Raw genomic sequence first — 17,630 nt, forward strand, 5'->3', positions numbered from 1 at the left:
ATTTAAAAATAGACTCCAAATTCAGATTGTACTTGCTCCCCAGGATGCTACACAGAGGTGGTAAAAGTGGACTTCTGATATACTGATATATTAAGTGGTAATTATTAAGGCTGAGTGGTGAGTATATGGGTATACGTCACTTTTCTGTAAAGTTTAGTATCCTCAAAATAAGGAAAAAGCACCTAGTTAAATCAAACTCATGAGAAAGAAATTTGTCTCTTAATAAATATGTTTAAGTAACATTTTTTCCTATGTCCCAACCTCTATTAACCATATTTTCCAGCAGTTGAGTAAATCAGAGTAACATATTCATTGATTCAGAAAGCAATTTTTTTTAATTCTTATTTTTTTATTAAAATGTAGTCAATTTATAATGTTAATTTCAGGTGTACAGCAGTAATTCAGTCATACATATACATATTTTTTTCAGATTCTTTTCCATTACAACTCATAACAAGAAACTGAGTATAGTTCCCTGTGCCATACAGTAGGTCCCTGTTGTTTATCTATTTTATATAATAATGTATATCTGTTAATCCCAGACTCCTCATCTATCCCTTCCCCTCTTCCCTGCTGGTAACCATAGTTTGTTTTCTATGTCTGTGAGTCTATTTCCAGTTTGTAAATAAAATTTGTATTTTTATTTTTTTAGATTCCACATGTAAGTGACATCATATGATATTTGTCTTTCTCTGTCTGACTTATTTCACTCAATATGATAATCTCTAGGTCCATCCATGTTGCTGCAAATGACATTATTTCATTTTTTTTTATGGCTGAGTAATAGTCCATCATACCCATATGTATCTATCTATATACCACATCTTTATCCATTCATCTGTCAATGGACATTTAGGTTGTTTCCATGTCTTGGCTATTGTAAATAGTGCTGCTGTGAACATTGGGGTGCATGTGTCTTTTTGAATTATATTTTTCTCCCAGTATATGCCCAGGAGTAGGATTGTTAGATCATATGTTATGTTAAGTCTATTTTTAGTTTTTTAAGGAACCTCCATACTGTCATCCATAGTGGCTGCACCAATTTATATTCCCACCAACAGTGTAGGAGTGTTCCTTTTTACACACACCCTCTCCAGCATCTTCAGAGTAACATATTCATTGATTCAGAAAGCAAATTTTTTTGAGCATCTTCTACGTGCATGCATTATGGCGAGTGTTAGAGATAAGTCATAACATAGAAATATTTTCTGCCCTTACATAGCTCGTAATCTAGTCACGGAGAAAGGCATTAAAGGAATACTCACCCCCAAAATGAACTCTGATAAGTTCTAGGAAGGAAAAGAATATGTGCTGTGAAAGTCTATAATTGTGGTACCAGATTTAAGGGGTAATAGGGATTATGCTATTTCACAATAATCCATTTAGATTTTTACAGATAGAAATCCACTTACAGATATAAACATTCATCGAGTACCTACTATACTGAATAAGGATTAGATGTTAATTATTTCTAATAAATTATATTATAGGTATTATTGCTAGCCCCCTTTTACAAATGACTTGAGTCATGATTAGCGTCACACAAGTAGCAAGTGTGATTCACATCCAATTCTGATTCTATAGCCTATGATCTTTCTGAGATTACAGCAAAATCAAACTACTTTGGCTCCTGTCCATCTCCAACCATTTACTAGATTCTTATTCTTTGCTTCTTATTCTTATTTTGTACTATAATCTAGAACTTGCTGTTTTTGAAGGGAGAATGCAAATGAAGGAACTCTCTTAATACAATTCTTGGAACATTTTAAACTTTTAGAAATTAGTTTATCAGCAAATTTGAAATAATAAGTTTTCTTGTCTGAGCAGAAGACTGTCGCTTACAACTCTGTTGTTTATGGAGGAGTCAGTGGTGAAGTTGCCATTCTTGAGCATCCACTGTATGTCAGGGAAGGATAAATTATGGAGAAGAAAATAGGCATGATCCTTGCCCTCATGGAGTTGATAGTCAATTGGGCAGTCAGATTTTACACAAATTTAAAAAATATGTGTGCAACTTGTTAAACTAATATGAAGGTGTAGAAAGACTGAGTCAGGTAAGGAAAACAAAAAAACCCCCTAATTTTTAATTTTTGTTTTGTTTCTTTTTATTGAAGTATAGTTGATTTACAATGTTGTGTTAGTTTCTGGTATATAGCAAAGTGATTCAGATATATATATATATACATATATATATTCTTTTTCAGATTCTTTTCTATTATTTATTACAAGATATTGAATATAGTTCCTTGTGCTATACAATAGGACCTTGTTGTTTATCTCTTTAATGTACAGTAGTATCTGCTAATCCCAAACTCCTAATTTATCCCACCCTCACCTTCCCCTTTGGTAACCATAAGTTTGTTTTCTGTGTGAGTTTGTTTCTGTTTGTAAATAAATTTAATTGTATCATTTTTTAAGTTTCCACATATAAGTGATATCATATATTTGACTTTATCTGATTTACTTCACTTAGTATGATAATCTCTGTGTCCATCCATGTTGCTGCAAATGGCATTATTTCATTCTTTTTTCTGGCTGAGTAACATTCCATTATATCTATATCTGTATTTCACATCTTCTTTATCCATTCATCTGTTGATGGACACTTAGGTTGCTTCTATGTGTTGGCTGATGTAAATAGTGCTGCTATGAACCTTGGGGGTGCACGTACCTTTTCAAATTAGAGTTTTCTCAGGATATATGCCCAGAAGTGGGATTGCTGGATCATATGATAATTCTATTTTTATTTTTTAAAGGAGCTTTCACATTGTTTTCCATAGTGGCTCCACCAATTTACATTCTCACCAACAGTGTAGGAGGGTTCCCTTTTCTCCACACCATCTCCAGCATTATTTGTGGACTTTCTGATGATGGGCCTTCTGACCGGTGTGAGGTGATACCTAATTGCAGTTTTGACTTGCATTTCTCTGTTGAGCATCTTTTCATGTTCCTATTCGCTATCTGTATGTCTTCTTTGGAAAAATATAAAAGGCCTAATTTAGACTGAAGGCAGGGGATCAGAGAATTCTACCAAAAACTACACGAAGGGTGTTTGTTTCCTAGAATGCAAGGTGCATCCAAAACCCTACAAAGCTGCAGCCACTGTGGCAGTGAGACCCTGGCGCCTCATTGTCAAGTCAGCGGCTGGTGCTACTCCGCCTGGCTCTGGAGGGAATCGCCAACTTAATTCCACATTGCTGTGGCGTAAGTAGTTTTCATCACTGGAACTTTACAGTTTTTTCCTAGTGTCTTCCTAACGTCTTTCTGCCAGGTCCCCCGCTCGGCCGTGACCGCCTCCAGTCTCCTCTACCGAAGGAGCCTGATTTTGAGTTTTCTGTTTCCCTGCCCCGCAAGCCTAGCACTCCACCGCGGCTCCTTGCCTAGCTCACGCACTTGGCCGCACAGTCCACCCCTCACCTGCCAAGCGGCAGGTGGGCTGAAGGCACGCGGGCTGGCGAGGGTGTCCGGCGCTCCTTGCCCCTAGGTGGCCCCTAGGTAGCTGTCGGCCCAGCGCAAGCGCTCGGCGCGCGTTCTGGGTCATTTGCGCCTGGCGCGCGCCGCCGGCCTGCGCTCGCTCCCGTCCCTCCTCGCGTTCGCGGCTGCTGGGACAGAGCGAGCCGCCTCCGGCTCGTATCTCCGCCCGCCCCCGTCGGCCCTCGCGGCGCGCGCACCGGCCGGGCCCAGGCTCCCCACTCGGGCCGGCCGGCTCGCGGGTTTACTCGCCCCGCCCCCCAGGCGCCGCAGCTGGGCGCTTGCGCGGGGCGCGTGGCCGTGGCTGGGGTCTCCGCCACAGCCGGTGCCGCCGTCGCTGCCGCCGCTTCAATCAGTCAGTCCCCAGCAATGGCGGAAGGAGGTGAGCGAGAGGAGCTGCTCTCGCCGCCGCCGGTCTCTCCGGCCAAGCGCCTGTGCTCGTGGCCCAGCCCGCAGGCTCACCACCCTCGCGGTTCGCCGGGGGCGACCAGCGGCGGGGTTGGGGGCGTCGGCGGCAGCTGCCTGCCCCCAGGGGCCCGCCCCCACCTGCAGCCCGAGTCCTTGCTGGACTGCGCCGCCAAGACGGTGGCGGAAAAGTGGGCGTACGAGCGGGTGGAGGAGCGCTTCGAGCGGATCCCGGAGCCCGTGCAGCGCCGCATCGTCTACTGGTCCTTCCCGCGGAATGAGCGGGAGATCTGCATGTACTCCAGCTTCCAGTACCGCGGCAGCCCTGGCGCCAGCGCGGCTGGCGGCGCCGCGGGGGCTTCGCCGGCCGAGGAGGGGCCGTCGCTACCCCCCGGGGCCGCCGCTCCGGCCGGCTCCGCCCCCGGAGCCGCCGCGACGGGGGCTTCCCCCGGGCTGGGCTCAGGGGTCGGAGCGGCCGGTGGCGGTGGCGGCGAGGGGCTCCCGTTCCGCCGGGGCATCCGTCTGCTGGACAGCGGCTCCGTGGAGAATGTGCTGCAAGTCGGTAGGTGCTCGCTCGGCTCCTCTCGAGTCCCAGTCCTCCTCTTCCGCAGGTACGGTCTCTTTGCACGAGCCCTGCTGAGACCCCGGCTTTCTGCCCAACTCCTCTTCCCCTGCCGAAGGACAAACTAGTCACATAAAAAACTTTCCTCAACATTTTGTTCAGGTCCACTGCTGCTCTTTCCCCCACTAGCCCTCTACCCCCACTTCTTTTTGTTTGAAGAACGAATAGCTCTTTTTCACTCTTCATTCTGCACTCCGCACCAAAGCGAAAAGGATGGGGAGGTGTGCCTTTTGGGATGTAATAATTTCTGAAATGCTTTTTTCTGATTGAACTTTAGAGAGGAGAGAATTGTTAGTGAATCTGGAGCAAGCGATCTTAGGAGGAATGTTTGAGGGGCAGGCTGTCAAAGGCAATCTAGTCTCTGCAGATTGAAGCTGGTATAATTAACTTTAAAAATGGAAAAAAGATCAACAAAATAGTGTGCGTTTCAGACAATTTTAATTATCTGCTTTAATATTTCCCACCCGGACCAGTGATACTTGGGAATCTAGGCTGTGGACTTAACAATAACCGAAGATGGAAATGTGACAGCTTCTCTTCTCCACACCCCCACCCAAGGAAAAAAAAAGGCACACAATCTGGAGTGGGGGTGGGGTCTGTCTTCCTTGTCAGACAGGGGTAAATCAAAAGCTGGTCACGTTGGGTTTTTCAAATGCTTCTCATTTAACAAGTCTTCGTATTTGCTTTTGTTTTATCTTTTTGTGGTAAGATGAAAAAGATTTCTTTTTCTTTTACTCCTCTAGAGCATCTAGTCAGTTTGTTCATCTTATTAAATATACAAATACAGTACTCCTGATGTGTGGAATGGTTAGGGAGAAAGGGAAAAAAATGACATTGTTTAACATTGACTTGCTATGTGGGAAATTAAAACACTGATTTATTTTTTCTATTTGAGTTATTATAGCATTCTGGAGGTGCACATTATCTTTATGCATTTTATTGTACTGTATATGTTTATATTTATTGAAAAATACTGATTTTTGAAAGGAGTTGGACAGAGGTTGTTTTTAGAATTAAGCCCAGGAACACACATACACACAAACCCCAAACATCTAGCTGTCTTCTCAGGTAAAACTGAGATATTTGAAATTTTTTTTCTTTTGAAGAGTAGTACATTGTGGTGTTTCATCTAAAGTAATCTACTTCTGATTATTAAGAATCATTGAATCCTGTTTCTTTTTAAAACAACAGTATACCACAATTTGTTTTGCAAATGTGAAATATAAATTTATATAAATTTATCCTGTGTCAGAATACAGTGACAGTGGATTGAGAAAGTTTGGTTTATCCGAGGCTAATCCTTTATGTATTTGTGTGTATTTTTGAAATGATGAATTGAATAATCAGATAATTCAGGTATATAGCTTTAACACTGAAACACTGAAAACATGAAAATAAATATTGGCATTTCTTTATTAATCTGTAAACCTTGTTCTTTGTATGAGTTTACATCACTTAACTTTTAAGATTCTTGTTTAAAATATTTTGAATTGAAAAGTATTAATTTAAGTAGTAATTTTTTTGGTAAGAGATACTGAATTCGAAAGAATTTTCAAACTTTAAGGGGGCAAATGAGGAAGAGGAAGAGTTTTAAGGAGGTATATTTTGAAAGTGACTATAATGTCAAGTTACAGATGAAATCAGATTTGGTGGGTGAGCCAGGTCATGTTTATATCAGGTATTTTTCTTTCATAATATGGTAGTTGGTGAGCTTATTAGGGTGATGAGCTCTTGTATGATAGTTTTGGGGATTGGAGAAAGGACACATAAGCATATTTTCTGATTCTTACTTTGGATTTCACATATAACGGTAAAAGAATGAATTAATCACTTTTAAGTAATGCTATTTGAGAACCATGAGCTGTGTAATCTTTATTTTTCTGACCTTAATTTATGCTAATAAGTGTGGAAAAGAAGAATATTACATTCTGTATCATTCTGAGTTCTGTATCTTGGCATGAACCATCTTTTAGTATGTAAAGTTAGAGACCTATCCTTCATCTCTTAAACTTATAATGAGCGTATGTGACTTAATCTAGATGATAGGATTTATAAAAGTATTGCTAAGAGATGAGTGAGAAAGTGATTTGTATATAGCAAGATAGTAAGCATGTTCTTCACTTCACTTCACTTCAAACTCAGTTTAATTACTCACTGGTACTATGAAAAATTTTATGTATTTCCTTATTATATACATTACATACATTATAACCTCAGAATTGGGAGATTTCAAAGGCTGATGCTTTAGGAAGGAAGGGAAGTTAAAGTATTTCTGTAACAACATCCTTTTAAAGAAAAGATTTGTAAGGTGATTTAAATGAAGAAAACAAGATGATCTTAATGAAAATAAATAAATAAATTTAGAAATAAAACAGCACAACATAAAATAAAAAATTTGAAGGAAAATAGGGGTTCACAGTCTTTAAGGCATTAGCCTTCTGTGACTCCATTTGCCTGGCACAGCAGTAAAGCTGTTCTTTTCTAATTCTACCCCCCCCCAAAAAAAAACCTTGATGGAAAGTAAATTAGACAAAAACAAGAAAAACTTACACAAAGAGCGGTAAATTTGGTAACTTCTGAGTACTTTCCACATGGAATCTGGTAATGGGAAGTCAGGGACTAGTTGAAAAGCAAATGCTCTATAGAAAACATCAGATTTTGAATCAGAACTAAAACTTTCCCAGCTTGATGTAAACAAATGGGAGAACTCTAGGTTGTTATGCTCAAAGGATACATTTCTTTTACATGACAGTACTGAATCAGAAGTATTGTTCCTTTCAAAAGGGGAAAATTGTAAATTAGTCTTTTGATGGACATCTGTAAGTTTGAGGCTCTATGAATAGAATTATAGTCTGATCTGTCAGTATTATGAAGGTAATAGAGTTCAGATGTTTTAGCACCTGCATTTTTAACCTGTTTAAGAAGCCCATGGGAATAGTGGTAGTAAAAACCTTGGGAAAATACTTAACTCAGGAGTCTGCAGATGGTATAAGAATGGACAACTATAATTTACTAATAATTTTAAGATGTTGAACCTTTTTTGCTATCCATTATGTTTTAAGTTAACTTCTCTCTGGTAAAACTTAAAGGAGGCTTGTGCCTTCTCAGGGAAATCTGAATTGAATGAGGTAAAAGAAGCATTAACATTTTTCTCTTGTAAATGCATAAATATTATATTTATTTGAATATTTAGATTTTCAAAAATTGGGGAAAGCATACAGGGGCCTACAGTTTTGGTATATCTTAAGTATATAAGTTTTTATCCAGAAATTATTATTATAGATTCTGATAGCTGACTTCAACAAAACCCCATATTTTTAGCCTACAGATTTTCTAATAAACACATAATTTGTATGTAGTCTTCAAGACTAGAGCCACAATGCTAAGTACTACCTTATGTGGAAGAAGTATAGTTACAAAGTCAATGATAATAAAAAGGTCCATTTCAGGAAGTTACCCACAGCTTAAACATTAAGTAGTAAGTTTAAATTATGAGCACTTGTATATTATCAATAAACATCTGTGGAATTTTTCTATAGTACAACTTTTGTGAAATGCAGCAGTTAACAAGTATTACAGTTGTTGATTTTTATAAGTAATTTGTTTTTAATCTGTACATTTGGGGGAACGAAAGATATTCTAACCTAAAAAGCTTTTTGGCATTGTGTGTGAGTTAGAATAGACATAAAATCATAATAAAATTTCCATGTGGTGAAAAATGGTTTAATTTATATGTAAGATATTCCAGCACAGAAAGCTGCTTCATACCTTTAAGGGATAAGTGGTAATATTTTTTAGAGTAGAAACTTACCAAGTTTTAACAAATTTGAAGGCAGTTATTGTTTTCTTCCCTTTTGAGTTCTTTCTCCTAATTATCTTGCTTTGCTGCAAGGATTCCTAAATATTGTCGCCTCTTTTTAAAAAAATTTTTTGAATTTGTTTAGGGGGGAGTTAATTAGGTTTGTTTATTTATTTATTTATTTATTTATTTATTTATTTATCTTTTTAATAAGGTACTGGGGATTGAACTCAGGACCTCATGCATGCTAATCAAGCTCTCTACTACCCTCCCCCCAAAACTTACCAAGTTTTAAAATCACATTGCTCTTTCTTTTTAAGCAATGAGTTGTCTACTCCCTCCACTCCAGTACATCACTCACACATCTTAATATTCCATAAATGTTTGTTGAATAGTGAATGTTTAGTGGACTTCTCAGTGTTCTAAAACTAAGAGAGGGAGGGAGAGAGAGAGAGAGAAAGATACCTAAATTTTTATAATGTGTGCAGTGTTAGAAAATACGGGGAAAACTCCAAACTTGTGCATTTAATAAGCTGATAGCAGTAAGTTGTATGAGTGTTACACATGTATATCTTTTATGTTGACTATTTATGTGAAGAATGTTGATATATCAATTTCTTCAAATCAGATCTTTAGATGAATTCTTATTGAAGGTGATTTTCTCAAGGGTAGAGCTTTAGATTTTAAAGTTAATAAACTAAAGATAGTGGATTTTTAGAGGCTATCTTTATTTTAGGAATTAAAAAATGTATTATTGAAATGTGAGTAGAAAATCTAAATTTTGAAGAGAAAGGGCTGGAAATTTACTTATGCCTATATGAAACAGTTTCACTGTTCTTATTTCAACAATGACTATTAAAAATCAAGACATTAACCATCAATATCTTACGGTTGATGGTCATGTTAATATATATATACACATGTGTTAAAATATATAAAACTATATATTTGACCCAAAAAATTCAAATTTACTATATTATTTTAGAAAATAATTTTTAAAAATCAAGACATGAATATGTCAGTAAATTAATGTACAAGAGAGACTGAAAATTCTGTATTAGTTTCCCATGGCTGCTGTAACAAACTGCTGGAAACTGGGTGGCTTGCAACAACAGGAATTCACTCTTCTGAAGTTTTGGAGGCTAGAAGTCTGAAATCAAGGTATCAACAGGGCCATGCTCCCTCTGAAACCTATAGGCGAATCCTTTCTTGCCTCTTCCTAGCTTTTGGTGACTTGCCAGGAGTCTTTGGCATTCCTTGGCATACAACTGCATAACTCCAATCTCTGCCTTCATTGTCACATGGCATGCTTCCTATGTGTCCCTGTCTACACATGACCATTTTATAAGGACAGCAGTCATACTGGATTAGGAGCCCACCCTGCTCCAGTATGACCTCATTTTAACTAATTACATGTGCAACAACCCTACTTCCAAATGTTCCGAAGTACTGGAGCAGTTAGGACTTCATACCAATCTTGGAAGGGCACAGTTCAACTCATAACAGCTTCTCATACTTGTTACTTGTATAACAGAGTTTCATGTGAATTTTAAACTTTTATACATTTGATATGGCTTAAATTAGAAATTACCACATTCTCTTTATTAGGTAAGCGTGATTTCAATTTAATTGATTCAATTTGCATGATTATTTAATGTTTTTTTAATACATGTGTAACTTTTTTTTTTTTTTTTTTACAAATAAGTGGTCATTTAAAGGTTAAACCTGTCGTTGTTCTTTATAAAAATGATGACTGTACAGTATAGCACCCAGGATATACATGCATGGATGAACAGATTACTCTGGGTCTTTTATTTATGCATTTGTAGCTCATCTATAGAAATAGGTAACCCTGTTGTCCAGAGCCTCTTCAGCATCTCCTCCTTCAGTCAGATCACTAGTGGCTTGAGAGTTCTGCCAGTTCTGCATAATCCACTATACAGGAAGGTATGAGGCTTCATTGATAGCTTAAGGGCACAGAGATCGCAGTGCATGAGGCTTATCATGGAGAAACAGAGGACAGGCTGGAGATGCTGTTCAAGTACATCCTGGTGGAAGACAAGAGCCTGAGCAGGGGGGCATCCTGATTGGACTTTCTCTGTCATATGCACAAGGAAGTTTGGCAGCTACTGAGCTAGAGCAAGTGAGTAAACAGCATAGGGTTCCAGGCCAGCTTCCAGAAAGTACCCCAGGAGAGCAGAGAAATTAGGACAGTTGCATATCTTATAAGTCATGTAAGCTGACCTCAGTCTCTTTGCTGGGAGGTGGAGGTATAAGGAAATACTTCCTTTCTGAGCTCAAGTATCCTCCTGCTCTGTCATATCCTGCTGATGGAAGGTGCCTGTATCCCCTCACTTTACCCTCCTTTTTTTTTTTTTGCAAATCCTGTGGTAATGAATGTAGTTTCTCAGTTCACTTTATATAATTTGGAATTTGGAGGCACCCAGACCCTGTTAATATTATGTATCCCTTTGAACCAGCCTCCAAGAAAGTGGGGCAGGCAGGAAAGAGTGGGAATCCTAGGGTTACTACTTGGGGAGGGGCTGCTAATACAGCTCACTGTCAGCAACAACTTCTTATATTAGGAATAAAACATACATGTGCACAAGAGCTGGGATATAGACCATATAGGTGGAGAGAAACATGGTCAGGCCTTCTTGGGCCTGCAAGTCAGCAGCCACATCAAAGTTACTGAGGACTGTTGATTAGCTTTCTCTCTCTGCTTCCACTGTTCTTTCTCTCTCCTACAATGATTGGTGATCACTCCGTGGATAGAGCACATTGTCAGAGATGAATAAACCTGGGAACTGAGTTGCAAAATATTAAAACCTTGGAAAGGTACCAGCCTCCTTTCCAGTTGGAGAGGCCCCACCAGTTGAATGGTTCTGTACAGGGCCTGATCATCAACTTACAGTAGCTCACAAAGCCAGCTCACATCCCACTCTGAGTGCCTACTGAAAACACTGCTTCTCCAAGTTGGAGGGTATCGGGGAGAGAGGCATAGGTGGCTGGAGCTGGTCCCTCCTGCTAGGACACCACTTGGGCTTTGGTATTGAGAGTGGGTGACAGTTCTTTCAACTCGAACTGACTGGGACTGATCAAATGCTAGGTTTGATTGTGGCCAGGCTTGTCTGCTCCCAGCCTGGGATGCCCCCACTCTGGACCTCTCATTTCTCTTCATTGGTTTATTTTTCAGTGTATCTTTTTTCTTTTAATCATATGGTATTTTTCTTTCTCTTTCTGGCTTACTTCACTTAGAATGACAATCTCCAGGTCCATCCATGTTGCTGCAAATGGCATTATTTTACTCTTTTTTATGGCTGAGTAATATTCCATTGTATAAATATACCACAGCTTCTTTATCCAGTCATCTCTCGATGGATTTTTAGGTTGTTTCCGTGTCTTGGCTATTGTAAATAGTGGTACTATGAACATTGGGTGCATGTATCTTTATGAATTAAGGTTCCCTTTGGGTATATGCCCAGGAGTGGGATTGCTGGATCATATGGTAAGCCTATTTTTAGTCTTTTGAGAAATCTCCATACTGTTTTCCATGACGGCTGCACCAAACTACATTCTCACCGACAGTGTAGGGGAGGGTTCCCTTTACTCCACGGCCTCTCCAGCATTTATTGTTTGTGGACTTTTGAACGATAGCCATTCTTACTGGTGTGAGGTGATACCTCATTGTAGTTTTGATTTGCATTTCTCTGATACTTAGCGATATTGAACATTTTTTCATGTACCTATTGGCCATCTGTAAGTCTTCATTGGAGAATTTCTTGTTTAGGTCTTCTGCCCATTTTTGGATTGGGTTGTTTGTTTTTTTCTTATTAAGTTGTATTGTTTATATATTCTGGAAATTAAGCCCTTGTCAGTCTCATCTTTTGCAAATATTTTCTCCCATTCCGTAAGTTGTTTTTTTGTTTTGCTTATGGCAATGCATCTTTAATTTGTAAAGAAATACATTTAGATGTAAGGGGAAAAAAAGGGTAAACCTGAAAGCATACTAACTATGCCTTAACCTGTTTCCAAACCCCAGGTTAATATGGTGTGGAATTGTATTTGATATTAGAAATAGACTATAGTCCATTTCAGATTACTTTTATGTGAATTTTCTACTTTATGGTTTATTTATAGGCTTATTTCTTTCCTCATATAGGCAGCATTCTTTCCTTCTTGGCCACTTTTAGCCTATCATGGAGCTAGTATGCCAAGGAAATCACACTCATTTTAATATTAGCTTTTGTATTAGAATATCATATGCTAAATTACTCTGATACTTTTCATAATCATATATAACCATCTGATTAATTTTTTGTTCTCAGTATTAAGCAAAATTGTTCTCCCTCTTAGAATGTATAGTGTGATATGACCTAAGTTGGTGCTCAGCAAATGCTTATTGAATGAATGAGTAAACAGTTATATAACTTTTAAAATATTTTTGTAGTATAGACATCTCTCTTCATTGATTTATATGTAATTGGAACCTAGGTGATATCCTGGCATTTTGTAATTTCTACATTTTCCTGATTTTTAAAACATTATATAGATTAAAAAATACCATTGAAGCTTATTATTAACTAGTCCTTGATTCATTCTTTGAACATTTAGTCACTTGTTTTGAGTAAAAGCTCAGTAAATAATTGTTTACTTATTTTGGGTGGAAATCATTCCAAAATACTTCGTATTTTCCTTCTTTAGAACATAAATGCAAGTTGGACACTAAAGCCTGTGCTTCAGAGAACTACATTATGTTGCCATCTTTATGAGGATAGGAGATTGTATTAAATCAGAATCTGTTGATAATGAAGACTGAACTTCAGAATTTAAAATTAAAAAAAAAATTGAGGCGGGGCATATAATTAGGTTTATTAATTTATTTTAATGGCGGTACTGGGGATTGAACTCAGAACTTAGTGCATGCTAAGCACACGCTCTACCACTGAGCTATACCCTCCCCTCACCATGAACTTCAGAATTTTAAAAAAGCTCTTAGGTTGTTTTACATGCAACCAACGTTGAGAAACACTGTTAAAAGAAAAATGGTCACCTTTATTAGAGTTGTCAATATTTTTAAATTTACTGTAGGCAATCAAAACATTATGTAATATTTATTACACAAATGCTATGGACAATGTCAACTTTTTTTTTCTACTTCAATCTATTCTCTTTTTATCTATCTTAAGGACTATTAATGGATTACAAGGAAAATTATTCCCCTACCACTTAAAAAAGTATGTCTGTGTTTTGAAGAGGCCTTATGCAAAATTTATAAATTCTTTGTCATTGTCACCATCAAAAGACACTTGTATAAATTTGACATATTAGTTTTTTCATGTTTGTTCATGCATTCACTTATAAAATTTATATTTACCATTTTAAAATATACTGTACAAAATAGAACATAATTTCTACATTTAAGGAATATACAGTTTAGGATATACATTAAAATAGCATTTAACACAATGTTTTGTAATAATAAGGGTAGTTACTATGGAGGCAAAAAGTAGAAAGTGATTGCCTGGAAATTTGGGAACACCTGGATAAATTGCTCTGTTTTAATATAGTTCCAATTATAGGAAATATTAAAATTATGTCTAATATTACAATAAAGATTGAAAACATTATTGCTTACAAGTTGAATTAATCCTTCATGAAATTCTTTCTGTATTGACATTTCCGTGCCTTGTAATACTCTAGTCCATAGTTGATTCAAAGGGGTAAAACTGGCAGCCAAGAAGATGACAAAGATACTGCCAGATATTCTTTTCTTCTCAGAATAAATTTTACAGATTTCTGTCTTTAGAATAACTTTGTTATATCTTCACAGAATCCTTTTTTTTTTAATTGTTGCTTTTTTAAGGTACAGAGGTATATGATAGAGCTAATCAATAAAATAGATTTTGGTCCGTCTATCCATTCATTATTTTGCATTCTGTAAGCAACAGGAAAATGTATTACGCCTTTGAAAGCCTTTGGAGATAATTACATTTTCCATATTCATTCATAGTTTTATTGAATGGAAGCCTGCAGCATTAATACGTTCAGGAAAAGCCAGTCTGTTTTTATTTTGCTCAAATCTATCAATACCTGATAAACTCACATGACTGTCAGGCATCACCAACATACATTGATATAAGCAGTATAAAATGCCTGTTATGATTCCCTATTGTGAAAAACTAATCTTGCTAATCTTTTCTCTCACTTAATATATTATTATTATTTTTTAAGTTATAGTTGATTTATAGTTTTATATTAGTTTCAGTGAGTCACTTTTTTATAGATTATAGTCTCAATATTATTGAACTCTTTACTGTCATATACATTTGCATGTATCTACCATATGTTATCACATATTGTATGTTATGTAATATGATATATAAAATAATATAACATGATTATGTTATATGTTATCACATATATGTAGAGACTGTGCAGCAGGTAGCCTCAGAATTCTGGTTCCTCACTGTGTCTGTTTTGTCACTGTAAATGGACAGAATGATGGCATCAGCAGTTATTTTGAGGATAAATTAATTAATATGTTAAGTATTTAGAAGAGGGCCAGGCAGTTATTAGGTGCTATGTAAATATTCACTATTATTATTATACCAAAATTGTTGAGAGTATTCCATATTTGTCACCTTTCCATCTTCAACCTTCTCCCTACCTCTGAAGCCTTTTCAATCTGACTTCTGCTTTCACTTACTATGTTAAAATTGATTTCTTAAAGGTCACCAGTGACCTCATGATTACCAAACACAGTACCCTTTTTCTACTCCTCATCCTTCATGACCTCTGTTTAGAGTTTTCTGTAGTCTACTGAAACTTCCTCTTGAAATGCTTCTTCCTAGATTTTTGTTTTTCTTCACTATTCCTGATTTCTTTCTCCCTTCCTTCTTTATTCTTTTACCCCGTCTTGCCCCAAGTTTTCTAGTTTAGTAATCTTACTTATTTCTTAGTGTCAATTACTGTTTTCCAAACACAAGAGAGCATCATATAATGTTTCAAGTTTTTTTTTAAAGCAACTCTGCTTATCTTCAAATGAAATCTTAGATGATATTCCAGTTTTTGCTGCAGAAAGATTTGAACTGTTTTGGAAATTGGGATGAACCCAGAACTTAGTCATCTTGACCAGTTTCTTCCTTTTGATCTCTGAAGCACTTTCAAATAATCCTAATAGGAGATCTGCCTGAGTTCTCTAATAGGAGATCTGCCTGAGTTCTCTCCTATGTAAAAGTGTCAGGATTTTTGTGAGATTCTAAATGAACTAATATATATGAAAGTACTTTATACATGTAACCATGCAGATAATGTGACTGTTAAGTCTACATCTTTGATTCTCCCTCTTAAATGCAAGATCAGCATGTATATTTGCCTACTAGATATTTCTAAATGGATACCCCACTAGCCACTCAAAATCAACATGTCTGATAAGGGATTAATGGCCAGAATATATAAAGAACTTCTACAACTCAACATCAGAAAGCAAATAACTTGATTTAAAAATGGGCAAAGAAATTGAAAGGGAAGAGGTAAAATTGTCACTATATGTAGATGATATGATACTATATATAGAAAACCCTAGAGACTCCATACAGAAACTACTAGAGCTGATAAGCGAATTTAGTAAAGTAGCAGTTTACAAGATTAACATACAGAAATCTGTTGCATTTCTTTACACTAACAATGAAACATCAGAAAAGGAAAGTAAAAAAAACCTCCCTTTTTTCCATTTACTTTAAAAATCTTTTTTAATTAAAGTAAAATCGACCTACAACACTATATTAGTTCCAGATGCACAGCATAGTAATCCAATATTTCTATACATTACAGAATGATTACCACAATAAATATAGTACCACCTGTCACCATATAAAGTTATTTTAATGTTACTGAATATATTCACATGCTGTACATTTCATTTACATGACTCATTTATTTAAAAACAACCCTTTTTAAAATAGCATCAAAAAAAAAAAAAAAAACCCAAGGTGGTGAAAGACTTATACGTTAAGAACTATAAAACATTGATAAATGATAAAGGAAATTACAGATGATTTAAGGAAATGGAAAGGTATTCCATGCTCTTGGATTGAAAGAATTAATATTGTTAAAATGGCTATACTACCCAGAGGAATCTACAGAATTCGATCCCTATCAAATTACCCAGGACGTTTTTCACAGAAGTAGAACAAATAATCCTAAAATTTATATGGAATCACAAAAGACCCAGAATTGCCAAAGCAGTACTGAAGAAAAAAAACAAACCTGGAGACATAACACTGCCAGACTTCAGATAATACTACAAAGCTACAATAATTAAGACAGTGAGGTATTGGCACAAAAACAGATATATGGATCAATGGAACAGAATAGAGAGCTCAGAAATAAAACCACACACCTACAGTCAATCTTCGACAAAGGAGGCAAGCATATACAATGTAGAAAAGATAGTCTGTTTGGTAGGTGATCTTGGGAAAGCTGGACAGCTGCATGTAAATCAGTGAAGTTAGAAAACTCCCTCACACCATATACGAAAATAAACTCAAAATGACTTAAAAACTTAAACATAGGATAGGACACCATAAATCTCCTAGAAGAGAGCATAAGCAAAACATTCTCTGCCATAAATCTTAGCAATGTTCTCCTTGGGCAGTCTACCAAGGCGATAGAAATAAAAACAGAAATAAATGAATGGGACCTAATTAAACGTATAAGCTTTTGCACAGCAAAGGAAACCATAAACAAAATGGAAGGACAACCTATGGGCTGGGAGAAATACTTGCAAATGATGCAACTGACAAGGGCTTAACTTCTAGAATATACAGATAGCTCATACAATTCAATAACATAAAACAAACAACCCAGTCAAAAATGGGCAGAAGACCTAAATAGACATTTCTCCAGTGAAGACATACAGATGGCCAAAAGACACGTGAAAAGATGCTCAGCATCACTAATTATCAGAGAAATGCAAATCAAAGCTACAATGAGGTATTACCTCACACCAGTCAGAATGACCATCATTAAAAAGTCCACAAACTATAAATGCTGGAGAGGGTGTGGAGAAAAGGGAACCCTCCTACATTGTTGGTGGGAATGTAATTTGGTGCAGCCACTATGGAAAATGGTATGCAGTTTCTTTAAAAAACTAAAAACAGAGTTACCACATGATCCAGCAATCCCATGCCTGGGTGTATATATCCAGAGAAAACTCTAATTTGAAAAGATACATGTACCGCAGTGTTCGTAGTAGCACTATTTACAATAGCCAAGGCATGGAATTAACCTAAATATTCATTGACAGATGATTGGATAAAGAAGTTGTAT

General features: G+C 37.0%; 1 protein-coding gene across 1 annotated transcript in view; it reads left to right on the plus strand.

The window, feature by feature from the left end:
• Positions 1-2,354: 2,354 nt before the first annotated feature.
• The window catches only part of ZSWIM5 (zinc finger SWIM-type containing 5), a 139,019-nt gene continuing 123,743 nt past the window's right edge, over positions 2,355-17,630 (plus strand). The window contains exon 1 of the mRNA XM_010946096.3: positions 2,355-4,438. Within this exon, the coding sequence (XP_010944398.3) occupies positions 3,841-4,438 (598 nt within the window). The 5' untranslated portion in view covers positions 2,355-3,840. The remainder of the gene's footprint in view (positions 4,439-17,630) is intronic.

Source organism: Camelus bactrianus, chromosome 13, assembly GCF_048773025.1.
Source record: "Camelus bactrianus isolate YW-2024 breed Bactrian camel chromosome 13, ASM4877302v1, whole genome shotgun sequence".
NCBI classification, from domain to species: Eukaryota; Metazoa; Chordata; class Mammalia; order Artiodactyla; family Camelidae; genus Camelus; species Camelus bactrianus.